The 14,749-nt window shown below is 33.9% G+C and overlaps 1 protein-coding gene across 4 annotated transcripts in view; it reads left to right on the top strand.

The window, feature by feature from the left end:
* LOC121411718 (PX domain-containing protein kinase-like protein) overlaps window positions 1–12,835 on the top strand; it is a 40,520-nt gene extending 27,685 nt beyond the window's left edge. Inside the window, exons 12-15 of one of the 4 annotated variants that reach the window (XM_041604550.1) lie at window positions 179–347; window positions 1,003–1,047; window positions 2,894–2,942; window positions 11,417–11,586. In XM_041604550.1, the coding sequence (XP_041460484.1) occupies window positions 179–347; window positions 1,003–1,047; window positions 2,894–2,942; window positions 11,417–11,495 (342 nt within the window). In that variant the 3' untranslated portion in view covers window positions 11,496–11,586. Of the gene's footprint in view, window positions 1–178; window positions 348–1,002; window positions 1,048–2,893; window positions 2,943–3,300; window positions 3,318–6,176; window positions 6,227–11,416 lie in introns of all 4 variants that reach the window. The other 3 variants (XM_041604551.1, XM_041604552.1, XM_041604549.1) reach the window with 3 other exon arrangements.
* Window positions 12,836–14,749: the final 1,914 nt, after the last annotated feature.

The raw sequence follows: 14,749 nt of genomic DNA, 5'->3' as shown, positions 1-14,749 counted from the left end.
ACAATTCACTCTTTACTATTCACTCTTTACTATTCACTCTTTACTATTCACTTTTTATTATTCACTTTTTACTACTCACTCTTTACTACTCACTCTTTACTATTTACTCTTTACTATGTACCGTTCCCACTACCCCATATACTGATCACTTTTTACTGTTTACTCTTCAATAATTCAGGTATCTTCCTTCCGACGGTTATCCAAGGCTCAGGCCCATCACAACTCAGACGAGGAAAAACGAAGAAGAAAGAAGGCGAACTTAAAGAAACGGATGTCGGAACAAAATGTTGGAGAATCCAACAACTCTACGCAACCTGCACAAACTAATGGCAACCATGCTGGAAATGGTAAGAATGAAATATTTGTTTGATAATCCTTTTCTGACATATCCATTTGCAATCATATGTGGTCATATTTCTAACTTCTGGGACCTGTTACATGAATTGTGGCGATTGATTTTGGATCAGATTTCTTTGTATATTGCATTGATTATTATGTCTGATCAGCTCCACCATCAATTGCTAAGCTTAATGTGACAGGGGTCAGGTGGATGTTTCATAAAGCTGTTTGTAGGTTAAGAGCGACTTTACGAAAAACTGGTGATCCAAGAAAGGTTCACCAGTCGCTCTTAAAGTCACTCTTAGCTTAGGAACAGCTTTATGAAACCGGCCCCTGGTTACCACATATACAACTAAGAGGTAGTAAATTCCTTTAAAAATATTTCGAGTCTCTTTGATTTAAAATGCCATGGAGTGCCATGAATGCCATGAAAATGCCATGGAGCAGTTCCCATACATGAACTCTCCCCTAGAGCACAACTTCTCTTCAAGATAGCTTCCTTGGGGGCAATTCTTGCCTGAAGACACCTTAACCAGGTGATGATGCTTTCATGGACAACCTGCCAGAAACTGGGTGAGTTGTCCAAGAACCATTTCTAACACTCATTAACTCTTGTTAGAAATGCATTCTACAATGATTGATCATCTTATCTCCTATCGCTAGGTTCCGTTCCCGCACCCCCACCAGCGCCAGCCGCACCTCCTCCTGGTAAGAATAAATCATCCTTCCTATTCTTTTGAGTTTCCAACCATTTGAATCAAAACGTGCATCAATGTTTCTATTTCTTGTGCATTTTCATCTATTGCTTTATTACCAGACAGTTTTCCTGAGCCATATCTTCTTGTATTCTGTGTGAAAGACATGCAAGTAAGAAAAGAGAAATCATACGTAAATAGTGACCACCTTCATTTCTGCAGTTCTTTTGATGATTAATGTTGGCTAAAAATATGGGAGTGGTTTACATACACCGCTGCACTGTCGTTAAGCCCAGCCCTTTTCTACCAGTTGTCTGTACAAACTACTGGTATATCACACGTCAGCGACCACCCCTTCCCCCTCCCTCTAAAAGGCCTATGGTATTGACCCATAAGAAATTCATTGTTATATACATCCATTCTGAATGAAAAAAACATAGAATTTAAAATTCAAATTCATTTATTTCACATCTCTTAAAAAACAGGGGTACAATGTAATAGTGAGTTAATCTAATTGAGTAAACACAACATTGACAGTTGTACATTATTTCGACAAAATTGACAACTGAAGACAAACATAAAATATAAAGTATATGAATGGGATGTGAGGGAGTAACAAAAAGCCATTGGCCTATCTAGGCTACTCCCTTTTTACAATTTGAATATCATATCACGCTTTTGGGTGATAGTTAATTTGAAGGGGAGATTGGTGAAAAACCTGCACCAGAATACAGAAATATTGGTTTGTGTAGTAGTAATGTAGGTGAACCACTCCTTGCCTTATCTTACAAAGAGTTGCAATAGATTCAAATTTAAACCCAAATTGAGATTGATGTTAACTCTAAAACTGCACAAGAGAAGATAAACCAATGGTCGAGTTTGATTTGATCTATCGCAACTCTTTGTTAGACTGGCCCCTCCTCGTTAAGCTTTATTCTATTTAAAAGACACATTTTGCAGTTTGCAATTTTATGCAGGTTTCATGTTATCTGACTATCTTACCTTGTGTCGTTATACATTTGATTTTAATCTCTCTCTCTGCACATTAGATTTGAAATAATTTGCTATTTGTCCATCTTTTGTCTGTATTTTAAATTTGTAAAAGCAGTTTTTTCTCTGCAATCAACTTTGATGTGTATTTTTCTTCTTCTTTGTGAGGTTGTATATTCTTCTGCAATGAAACACACACAAAATGAGCCAATTTTTAAGTGTTTGAGCATTTAACTTCCTTCCAAACAATTAGAAAATTGAATGGCCTCATCTGACATAGCATCATGTGTTACTGAAGATTGGAACACTTTGCTGGTATATTTGATTAACATTGTCCCAATAGGAGTTTGTTTTATATTCTCTCCTGAAATATGGTGAAGCTCTTTACTTTATCCTTGATTTAAAGACCGATGACAATTTACAAAAGTTCACATACACTGGTCCTGAAATTTCCTGGTGGAAGTTTGTACTGAAAATCAGTTCTTTTTTAACTGCAGAAGCTAGTCAAACAATAGACTTCTTAAAATTGAATATTTTTGGTGAAAAGGAATTGATTTCCAATCAAATGTAATTAATTTCTTAGTTTGAAAATCTACAAATGAAATAGTTTATGATTGAAAAGTGGTAATATCAAATAATCACAAGTGAAATTGAAGTATAATACCCATACATTACACACAGATCATAATTGGATTAATAGAGGATGATGAATTATCTTCGCTCTTGTCTATGATTGAGACCTTACAGTTCTTTTGATTTATTTTACAAGATCTACAATTTTTTGCTGGCCTCTGTTTTCATTTCAACCTTTCTATTTTTCCACCATTTCTATCAAAATTTATTTGAAAACGTCAATGTGTGTTCTTTAGAATCCAAAACGAAACATCATAGGAAAAAGGGTCATAAAAAGGGGCAAAGGTGAGAAGAATGTATGCATGTTAAAAGTTTGGAAAGCATCTTTCATGAAAAAAATAATGAGAAGAGACTGATGCCTAATGTGCATGATGTAATAGGAATATTTTTGTTTCCTTGTTCAACACGTAAGATTATGGCACTGGAATCTGTGAAGCTGCTGCATTTGATTTAAATGATTTTGCATTTTTATTTGAATGAAAGAAAATGGTGATTTGATTAGAAATTCTAAATGGATGCTTTAAGTCTCATAATTACAACGTATGTGATTCTTGATTTTGTTAACACTAAATGTGACTTATTTGCACCAGTGCTTTTTTTTATTCAATGATATTTATTTTATCTCTCCCTTTTTGTTTCACAGCAGCAAAATGATATCAGGTAGATACATTTGAAACACTGTGCATGGTGATATGAATGGAAGATATCTGTAGTGTCATCAAAACATTGCACTATCTTTTAAATTAGATGACACATATAGATCACTCACACTCTAGTGTTAGGGTTTGTGTAGTAAATCTGTCATGCACTGTGCCCTTACCAAGAAATATAGTGGAGACTTCAACAATTTCAATTTCTCAATGAGTTTAGTGCAAAGCTAAAAGCCATGCTTTACACCATTGCAGACATACAACAACACATCTCATTGGGTCCTTTGTAGAAGCCACCATAGCATAAATGTAAACTTTGGGTTGATATGTTATGTAGTGCAAGCAACTGGGAATTTACAGGACAAATCCACCCCTAGAATCAGTTGGTTTGATGAAAAACAGAAAAAGCAGACAAGCATAGCACTAAAAATTCATCAAAATGGAATGTAAAATCAATGAGTTACAGCTTTTTGAGTTTGGATTATTTCCATAAATTTTGTATGTACTCATCCTGATCAGAATGCAAATGAAGGATGATTTTTTTTTTTGAATACTTTTTTCTTATATTCAAATCAACTTTTCTTGTGGTGGATTTTGACCTTTCAGGGCAACTTTTAATAGTGTATGAAACAGCTCCAAGGTATTTCTCTGATCGGGGATGTGCGAAAGCAAGTCAGAATAAGCTCCCCATTAAGTACCATGCAGTGAATTTAGGTTAAAAGGAAGGGAGACGATGTCCTAACCTTGCCGATGTTTAAGATGAAAATAGACTAGCGCTGGGTTGGGAGACATCAGACATACCCCCGAAGGTAGAGCAAAATTGGCGCTGATAGACGACATTTCTGCTTCCGTCTTGAAAGGAATTTTGTGCAAAAGGAAGTTATGAATTATGAGATGATAGGATGATGTAGTGTGAAAGAGCAGGGGTGAGGTGGTTGGGTTAGGTGTGGTATAGGTGATTTTCATGGAACAGCTGTAAATAAATGAACATGCAACTTTTTTATATAATTTTTTTCTTCAAAATAAAAAGTTCATAATGAGAGTCATTAATCAAAATTGGGTTAACAAACCTGATCAGTTGATGAGAGCGCCGGTGATGGTAGCTTGAGCTAAAGCCGGGGTAATAAGAGCAGCACTTTGTATATTCTCGGGCAAAAAGCGCTTTGTAAATCCTGCTATTATTATTATGGATTTTATCTATCTTTAACACTTCTGTTAAAATACTTTACCATACTTTAATGATTGTTGTGTGGTTATTATTTTCAACATCTGTGACATAGTTTAGTGTTGTGGTGAGGGTTATTAAAGGGATTGGTTATCATTTTTAGACTAAAAAAGATAATTTTTAAGCTGAAAATGAGAAAGCATGTTAGTTCTGGTTTAACAATCAAATGTCTTGCTGCCAATTTTCCTCTTTTTTTTGGTGTGAAAAGAATGATAATGCAGTAAATTTGGAAAAATGTCCCAAATTGTGATATCCATGGACAGTATTCCTAAATATTGTAATAAAATCCAAGCCAATATTGAAAACAATCTTATCGATTGATTCTTCCAACAAAGCTCTTCCAAAATGCAGTGATAGGAGATTGGTGTCAATAGAATGATTAGAAGATAAAGATTTAGGTCAATGTCCGGGACTACGGGTTGAGAGTAAGGATTTCTTACATGCTCAAAATTTAGATTATCTATCCCGGAGCAATTACTGCTGAAATTAATATCTGAGAACCAAACAGATGCCATTAAATTATGAGGCAATTAAGGAGCATTTCTGAAAACAAATTGCCAGTATTTTATTTGACATCTGGGGCCCGTCTTACAAAGAGTTATGATTGATCCAATCAATCAAAACTAAGGACGTCTAGCAACGTCACCATCTAAAATGCATAAATGTTCAAAATGTTTTCTAGATATGACGTTAATTACATAAATTGTTTTCTTGACAATTTGGTGTGTTCGCCTTTGTTCACAAAGGACATTTTGAAAATTTTATGTAGAAAAAAATTATGACACTGATGGATTTCCATACAGTTACGATTGATTGGATCAATCATAACTCTTTGTAAGACGGGTCCCTGTTGAAAAGGTGAAATGAAAAGTCAGGGGGACAAGTTTGTCAGATGATATCTTCACAATTCTGTTGATGATGTGCATGAACATTACAAAAGGTGAGAGTCATTGCCACTTATCAAAGATCAGGAAACGGTGACTCATATACTTCTAGGGCAGTCAAAATGTACTCCTATCCACCACAAGATGGGGTAGTTTCAGCTCTTTTAACTAACTTAAAAATGATACTTAAAACTAGGAAGCAAAATATTCTGTGACAGTATCAGGACAACTACCCCAGGAAAGATTTCTGCCTGAATTTGTGCCCTTGGCGCTTTGGAGGACAGTTTCGACATGGCCAATTCCTACTGGAGGAAAACTCCTGGGGACAAAATTTCTCCCTGAAAATCCCCCTTTAGCATGACAGCTCCATGGCCATCTCTCCCTGAAAGATGGTTTCCTGGAAGACAACTCCTTGTTCAATAGGGGATTGGTTCTTCACGGCGGTAGGGGTCGAGAAACATTGAAAAAAACACGACACTTAGAGAACATCATAAATGCCCATGTATTTAAACATTATTGAAATGTGGAAATCCTACATCTGAGACACAAAATTGACGATGCGAGTAGTAAGAGTACAATGTCTGGAGTCTGGACCCTCTAGATTCAGAAGTTACATGTATGCTTACTGGTTCAGGCAGAGGTTTAGTTTGCAGTAGTCTTTTGCTTGATGATATGGGGTACAGATACATTTGTGGTTCGTACTTCAATTGGAAGTAAACAGACTGAACTAATCATATGCTATGACGCTCTCTTGGAACAGATGAAGAGCCAGACAAAATCTGAGCAAGGACAGCACATCAATACAGTTAGGTTTGTGCCCTGTCGACAGCTCTGTCTCTACCTATCCCACATATATATACCTTCCATGTTTAGTTTCTACATCCTTGGTTATTTTGTGGCAGAACTAGATCTGTGTACTAACTTCACTTTTTAGTTTATAGGGATGTATTAGAGAAGGAAATGTCATGATCCTTGATGTTTATAATGGGGCTATTAAGGATATGGTTTATTTTCATTTGGTTTACAAACAGTTGGTCTGTTTCTATGGTTAAGTACCACATTGGCCACTTGATTTACTATCAATTTCGCCTGATTGCCGTTTGGTCTATACTACGCTTGGTCTAATACTCACTTAGAGTTATTCTCATTAAAGGGGTACTCAAGGCTGAAAATAATATAGTGTGATTAGATTAAGAAAAATCAGAAAAACAAAACACTGAAAATTTGATAAAAATAAAACAAGGTAATAATAAAGCTATGACAGTTTAAAGATTTGCATTATTTTGCTGAAACAGTTCTATGCTTGTCTTCATGAATATTTAGTGAGCAAATTGATGATGCTATATATCCCACTTGTTCTTTTGTATTTTATTACATGAAATTATTTTATTCAAATTTGTTCCTCTACGAACTAAAAAATTGGACTGACAACTGATTTAATGCATTTATTGCTGCAACTTATTTCTTTATAAGGGAGACCTAATCATTTACACAGGTATGAAAACAATGAAATAATTATGATTTCATGTAATGACATGAGAAAAAGGAGAGTTGCGATGTGACATCATTCGTAATGAATATTCATAATAACATGCATATAACTATTTCACATAATATTGCTAAACATTGATATTAAATACTTTCATTATTTGTAATCAGATTTTGATCCAATTTTCAGTATTTGCTCAGTGAATTTTATTCTATTTATTTTCAGTCCGGAGTACGGTACCCCTTTAAGTCATTTTTATGGCAGTTGATCTTATTTTCGCTTCTTCTACCTTCAATTCATTTATTTTATTTTTTTGCTTTGTCAAATGAAAATTTTGTTCATAAGCGATATAGACCATGCATGTATGGTGCTAGAACAAATGGATATCAGGCGAAATGGGTGAAGCCTAAACTGGAAATTGATAATGATAATGATAAACTGGTTGTAGATGAAGTAGGATTAGTTCATGTGGAATGAGACCAAATGGAAAGTAGACAAAGCGGGATAATGTCAGTCTACCAAGGATTTTACACCCCCCCACCCCCTTCTGCATACACAGTAAATATGTCCTAGTTTGGCTCTATTTCCCCCCTGTCTTGATTGAAATTGGAATCCCTTATCCTCCCCTTGTATCCTGGTAAAATATGTTGTGCTGTTGTTGACCAAGTCCCAGATTTCACCTCAACTTTATTTTATGTTTTGAACATGCTCCTTACTACTGATAAAGTAAATAATTTTTCAATGAGGTTTTAGTCATATCAGAAAACTCAATATTTAATATATCAGTGATGTATATACATTACAAATTAAGTTAATAAGGAGATCAAATGCATATTGATTGTTTTATTGTCAGTTTTAATCCTGAAAATTAACAATTTATTCCAAATCTCATGAATTAATTTGTCAAAGTACTGGTAACTTAAAAAACCTTGAGGTTAATTAATACTACCAGTCACAATTCTTTGAATCATCTGTTTCAACCAGAGAACAATAGATTCAGTGGACTGAATCTATTGTTCTCTGGTTGAAACAGATGATTCAAAGAATTGTGACTGGTAGTATTAATTAACCTCAAGGTTTTTCAACCAGAGAACATAAATTCGGTCCACTGGATCTAGCATTCTCTGGTTGAAACAGGTAATAGTAATTTAAAGAATTGTGACTGGTAGTGTATGGATAAAGATACCAGATTCTTTTATTTTATAGACCACACCATTTATTGAAAAATTGGTGATTCTGATTATTGCCAGTAATTTTGCCTTCATTGAATATTTTTTTTAATATAATATAAAGGGAATACTTTTTATTGTGATTGACTGTACATAATAGAATAAAATTGATTAGGATTTCAATCTTATAAAGATTTAAATAAAGCATATCCAATCCAAATTTTCTTTTGAGATTAATCCTACTATGTAGTATGGAACATATGACAAGAACGATATGGATTTTCTCTTAATCTTTGCCTATATAATTTCATGTAAACTTAAACAAGAATATCAAAGTGAAGTGTCATATCCTTTTCTGACATCCCTTAGTTTATATTCATTACTTCTCTGCTTTGTTTCTTGTTTAGTTTCTCCTTTTTGATAAAACCTTACATTATTCTCCCCTTTTGCCCTTCTTTCTTTCTTTTTGTTTTTTCTCATCCACCCTTCTTTATCTCACTTTATTAATTTTCTCCTTTCTTGTTCTACTTCCTTCCCTCCCTCCCTCTGATATAATATCTTTTATTTCAGGATCTATCTCATATTTACATGTATCCACATGTACACTCTCTACACCCCCCCCCCCCCCCTTTCATGCCCCACCCTCTTTCTCTATCTGATTAGAAATCTTTTTTTGTTTTATTTGAAAGGTAGAGTCATGCTTCAAAAGCAATATCAAGTTAAAGCTTAATATTCATTTTAATTCATTTATCAATGGCAAAATTTCTACCTTTGATTAAAGCTATTAATTCTAAGATTTTGTTGCTCATACAACTTACAACTAATCCCTTTTCCATTTCAACAGAGGAAGCCCATAAGTACATGCCTATATTTTGATTTATTCCATGCCAGGAGTTGGATGATAACTAGTATTTCTTAAAAGAAAAAATTAAAAAATCACACTTAGTTTTATACTGACCATTGATAGTATTTAATTCATGCATGTAATCAGGGGCAGATCCAGGACTTAAAAAAGGTCCTCGCTTTGAAAAGGGAGGCACACTCGTGTTAGAACAAATTACAACCTTTGATTATGCCTCTAAAGGGGGGGGGCATGGGCCAGAAGTGTCCTCCCCCCTCCCAATCCGCCATTGCCGGAAATTAAATATCATTTTTAAAGGATGTAGGTGAATGAATCCAAAAGTTTTCAATTTGCATAAAATGTTACTGCTCTGAACAAAATTATGTTTTTCATTAAACCAAGAGTTTTAGAAGATGAATTGGTATTTTAGTCATAATGCTTAATATGTACACTTCATTATTCGAGAAAACTTCCAGACTTCTGATTTTACACTTCATTAGCAAGTACATAGTTTAATTATCAATGGAGTTTGCCCCTTATATATTGTTCAATTAATTACGTATAGATTGTAAATCTTCACCCCGTAAACACTTCTCGAGATAATTTCACAATTAAAACTCATATTTGAACTTTCTTTCCTCATGTAATTTCTTTGCTCAATCTTTGCCTTCTCATATCATCCACCTTTCTGACAATTGGCATTATTTTGTAGACTTCCTATTCTTTGTGTTATTGCTTCCTTTAAGTCTTTTCTCTGAGAATCATTAGTGATTTATTAATTCCAAGTAATGTGAACATATTTTGTATAGGGTTAGAATTTAAAATCATGAACAAAGATTAGCTGAAATATTCTGAGTATTTTTGTGTACTGTATGTAATATTTGGCTCTGTGTGGTGATAATTACTGTGATACTGCTACAAAATTGGTTTCAACATCTATCCATAAAGAAAATGTCACCATAATTCTCTGCATCTGCGGTGAACAATCTTTTGATTAGAACACTTAAAATCTGACCCACTCCTGTTTTCAGTGCTTTTATTGCCTTCCCTTTTAACTTTGGTGTAATGGGATATAGCCTTGGCTTGTCATTATTTTGTTAATAATATGTAAATGTTCTATTCTGAAATGAATGTTTTAAAAAAAAAGTAGTTAAAATATGCACAAGCAGTAAATAATTGTCAAGTCTTTTCACTTCTTCACCAAAAGAGTAGATTTTTTCCTGTAATGTTCTGTTTTTAAATGAATGTTTCAAATATAAAGGGGGTAAAATTAGAATTCATTATGCACAAGCAATGCACCACTATAAAAGCTTTTCACTTCATCACCAAATGCACTTTGGATTTTCAAGCATGTTTTCTGCCGTTGGAGTTTGCATTGCATTTAATGCTTACAAACTTATTTTCGTCTTTTCTATGTGGGACACTGTCATGTTTTCCTTGGTTTGAATGTCAGTGTTATCAACCTATAGGTGTAAATATGTTGTTGGCAATGCTTTGTTACACCTTTAGTCCTCTATTGTTGGTGAAGTTTTTGTTCTTAAATAATCTTGTTTGGTGATGGGAAAATGGCATGCATGGATTTGATATGATTTGCTGTTGGTTTTATTCATGTCATGGTATTAACAATGCTGTGCAGTTCTTTTTCACAGTTAAGTAATTCCAATTAAATTGAATGAACATGAATGCAACCGTTAAAACTTTGTTTTTTGCTTTTTCAGTGCATTTTTTTTTTCATTTTATTCCATTACATTAAAAATGCATAAGTGTTAGGGTGTTTAAGAAGTGCTGATGCATGTACTATTTGAAAGTTAAAGATGTACATTTCCAAGTGGTGGAATTCATTATGCAGGAATTGCAACTGTTTGCCATATCAAACACTGTGTGCCCAGCATGAAGCATGATATTCAATTTGGCAAATTACGGTAATGCCCTGAGATATACAAAGGAATACACACACAAAAATGGTGGATTTGAAATTAATATTTGCTATAAATTTCTTTTTGTTTTATGTGACATATTTGTTTTAAACATCAGACCCGGAGGAAAAAGACCTTTGGAATTTTATATTGGATTATTTTTCTGTAGCAATATCTAAAAAAAATGTAATTTGATATGTGGAAAAAAAACAGCAAAGTAATCCAGACATATTTCTACTAGTATTCCCAAACCCATATAGGAGGTTTCAATAGAACAATCATCATCCTTGAGAAACCCCTGCCTTATAGTTGTGTTTAGATTAAAAAGCCTTGAGGAAATGATGTTTAGGATACTCATGAATGTCATAATTTTTATTTTAATAAGGTTCTCAATAATACTCATATAATGTTCGCGACGGGGGTTGGGGCGTAGATTGGGGGCATGTTAATACCTAGATTGAACTGGATGGTCTTTGTCCAAAGTCTATGATAAATATATTATTTGGTAGGCAATGGGTCAAGATGGGTCAAGATGGGTTAGTATTATTTACCATCATGACCTCCAACTTTCTTTGATTCCTGCAGTACCGAATGCTCCACCTCCACCACCAGCAGCAAGTCCAGGTCCAGCTCCAGCTCCAGTGAGCTCCACTCAGTCACCTGAACGTGGGGCCCTCCTCAGCTCCATCACCGGCTTCAAAAAGGGAGGATTGAAGAGGGCGGAAACCATCGACAAAAGCGGTCCCAGAGTGTAGATAGATTAAGTTATCCGTAGATGTTCCAAAGCCAATCGGAAGTGTGGTTTAGTGTAGCATTTTTTTTCAATCATGAAGGGCAGAATCAAAAGTGACACAAGACAAGAGTATACAGTTGTGCTCAAAAGTTAGTGAACACCACCATAAAAATGCACTCCTTATCAATGTGTGTAGAATGTAGACAACAGCACTAGAATGTTCGTCAAGCCCGTGGAAACAAACTTGATTTCATGTAATATACATGTATTATCACCTGACTTCACAATTGAAATCTTAAACATGAACATGAACACTTTAAATGCAGTAGGTATGTTCATTTTTCTGGCGGGTTTCACTAACTTTAAAGCACCACTCTAGACAGTTCAATCAAATATCCGTAGACGTTTCAAAGGCATTTCTAGGTACTGTATATGTAGTTAGTCATTAGGTATTGTAGAGATTGACTGCTTGGTTCGTGTGACTTTTTTTTTTAACTTGAAGAGCAGAATAAAAAAAAATGCTACCGGAGTATACATGTAGAGAGATCAACAAATCATCTGTAGACATTGCAAAGTTAATGATAGGGTTTGTGAAGTCGGTCATTTGGGTTTTGCAGATATTGGCAATGCTGGTCAAAGAGCTTTTTGAAACCATTGCAAAGTCAAATTATAGGTTTGTGAAGTCAGTCATTTGGGTTTTGCAGAGATTGGCAATGCTGGTCAAAGAGCTTTTTGAAAACTTTATCATTTATTTCATCAATTTATTTTATTCAGTTTCAAAGGATAGAAATGGAAGTACCACCAGTATTGGCGTAAATCTGTAACTTCACGCAGTTCAATTAGGGGGGTTTAAACAATGCCTTCAATTCCACATTTATCAGAGTGCAGTAGCTTTTCTTTAAAATTAATTGAAATGCTATGATTGATTTTTATGTGACATGCAAATTTGTAATCGAAGGTTCAGCAAAACTATTGACTTAAATGTAAACCAGGCAAGACAAGTTCTCATGGTTTTATCCATGTATCATGGAGCTGTTGTATTCTGTATATATATCATCACTGATGTCAAGTTTGTCTTTCTTGTATAGGCACTATAATCAACTAATCGGTATAACAATTATTGTCTTTCTGAATTAAAAGTGACACGTGATATGATATGTCACTTGATATAGTACAGTCAAGTTTGAAACGCTATCTGGGGCCCGTTGCAGAAAGAGTTGCAATCAAACGCAACTCAAAAAATCGTGCGCAACTTGATTTTCAGCCAATGAAGCACCTGTATTCGGGACTTGCACTTGATATTTTGACTTGCGTGTAAACGCAACTCTTTCTGCAACAGGCCCCTGGACTGTCTGGACATTTTAGCTGCAATTATACATTATTATCATTGATTATTCACCTGTTTGTCTATACTATGGCTCTCTTTCTCTCTCTCTCCTAATAATTTAAGCAGTGAGCCAAGACTGCATAGAATATACTTGCCTATTACAAATGTGGAAATTTAAGGTCTGCTTGTTGATGGTTGCATGTACGCAGAATAAGATAATCAAGGCCAAAATGTCACATTATATTATTATTATTAATGTCACAAAGACTTCTGAAAAAAAAACTACTCAAATTAAGATTGTTTTCCCTATCTTTTACCTCAGTTAGTTATCATTGAAATGATTTAAAATAATACTAAATTTCACTGTCACAGTCTTGTCACATTGAATACTGCCAAATAGAAGACAATATATAATCAATTTGTTCAATGTATTTGAAGTTATGATTTTATTGTTGAATTTATTTGAAATCTTTCCTTATTTACACTATAACATGTTTTTATGTTATAAACTAATTTCCATTGTCAATGAAATACATGATTTTTTTAACACGCCATAATCACAAAATTGTGAAATCATCCCCATTTTTATATACTCTTGAGTGAAGTTTTCCTTGATATGTATATATTATATTAGAACTATTGTTTATTTTCATATTTAGTGTTGGAAGCATTCCGTAATTCCTTCTATATTTTTCTAATGAAGTGATAAAAAAGAGAATGATGGTCTTTATTAAAAGTATTCTTAGAGAAAGCAAATGAAAGAATTTTTTGTACTGTTTTGACAACAAAGCATGAAAAAATACTTGAAAGGTAAACATTGTTGTTTCGATATTTTTTATTACTGTAGCCATTTTCTTTCTTATTTTTTTTGGCTTGGATTTTTAGCATGGATTATAGTATCCCTGCTCATGTTACACATGAAAGAAATCAGATTTCTAATATTTTTTTTTCCAATATTTAACTTTGAGACTGTAGGCAAAAATTTGGTGAAAGGTATGAACAGAAATATTTGCATAACATACCATGATTACTACAGGTTTGTACTGAGTTATTGAAATGAAGTGTATTTCGATTCTGTAGAAGAAAAAATATTTTAAAAGTGGAACATGATTACAAAATTTGTTTTACTGTATTTATATGTTTTAAATTCATCAGCCATTTGATATTGATACAACAATATAATTATTATTCTTGCCACATATACATTTCAAATACAATGTTTGAAATTTGTCATTTTCGATTTCAAATATTGTAAAAAAAGTGTACAAGATTTCATAGCATATATCATGATAATAATGATTTAAACAGTGCCATCTATTAAGAAATAATCTTTTCGTAGGTGCGCTATTTTACTTTTTATTATTTTAAATAATTTACAATGTTTGTCTCATAATTCAAAATTGTGTTTTGTCCTTTTTTTATTATGATTTGAAAATACTGTGTGATGTGACAAGTCAATCACTTTTTGTTGATTCTTATACCTTGCTCACTGCAGGTGGTTAATGAATGGAGAAAGTAGATATTTTTATATTTACGTAGTGGACTGCTACATAGTTGCCATAGTAACAGTGCTCAGGAGCCAATCAGAATCAAGGTTACCATTAGGAATACCTTAATGGCAATGAGAAAGTTACCATAATGAAGGCCTTTTTGAAACGGTCGTCTGGATGGAGAACGTAAATTTTTTCCCTTGGTCCTCCACATTATTGGATTTTATGCATTTGTTGTTGGTAAAGGCATGGTCACACCGCCCGAGCGTTGGTGGAGCGGAGAGAAAAAATCATCACAGCTCGCTACCGTTCACCATTTTCGATTTCGATTGTTTTTTTTTTTTTTTCGATTTGTGTTATCGATTTTT

The sequence above is a fragment of the Lytechinus variegatus genome, chromosome 3 (genome assembly GCF_018143015.1).
Source record: "Lytechinus variegatus isolate NC3 chromosome 3, Lvar_3.0, whole genome shotgun sequence".
NCBI classification, from domain to species: domain Eukaryota; kingdom Metazoa; phylum Echinodermata; class Echinoidea; order Temnopleuroida; family Toxopneustidae; genus Lytechinus; species Lytechinus variegatus.
Note: the sequence above shows the minus strand (reverse complement) of the source record. Positions and strands in the feature narration are given on the sequence as shown.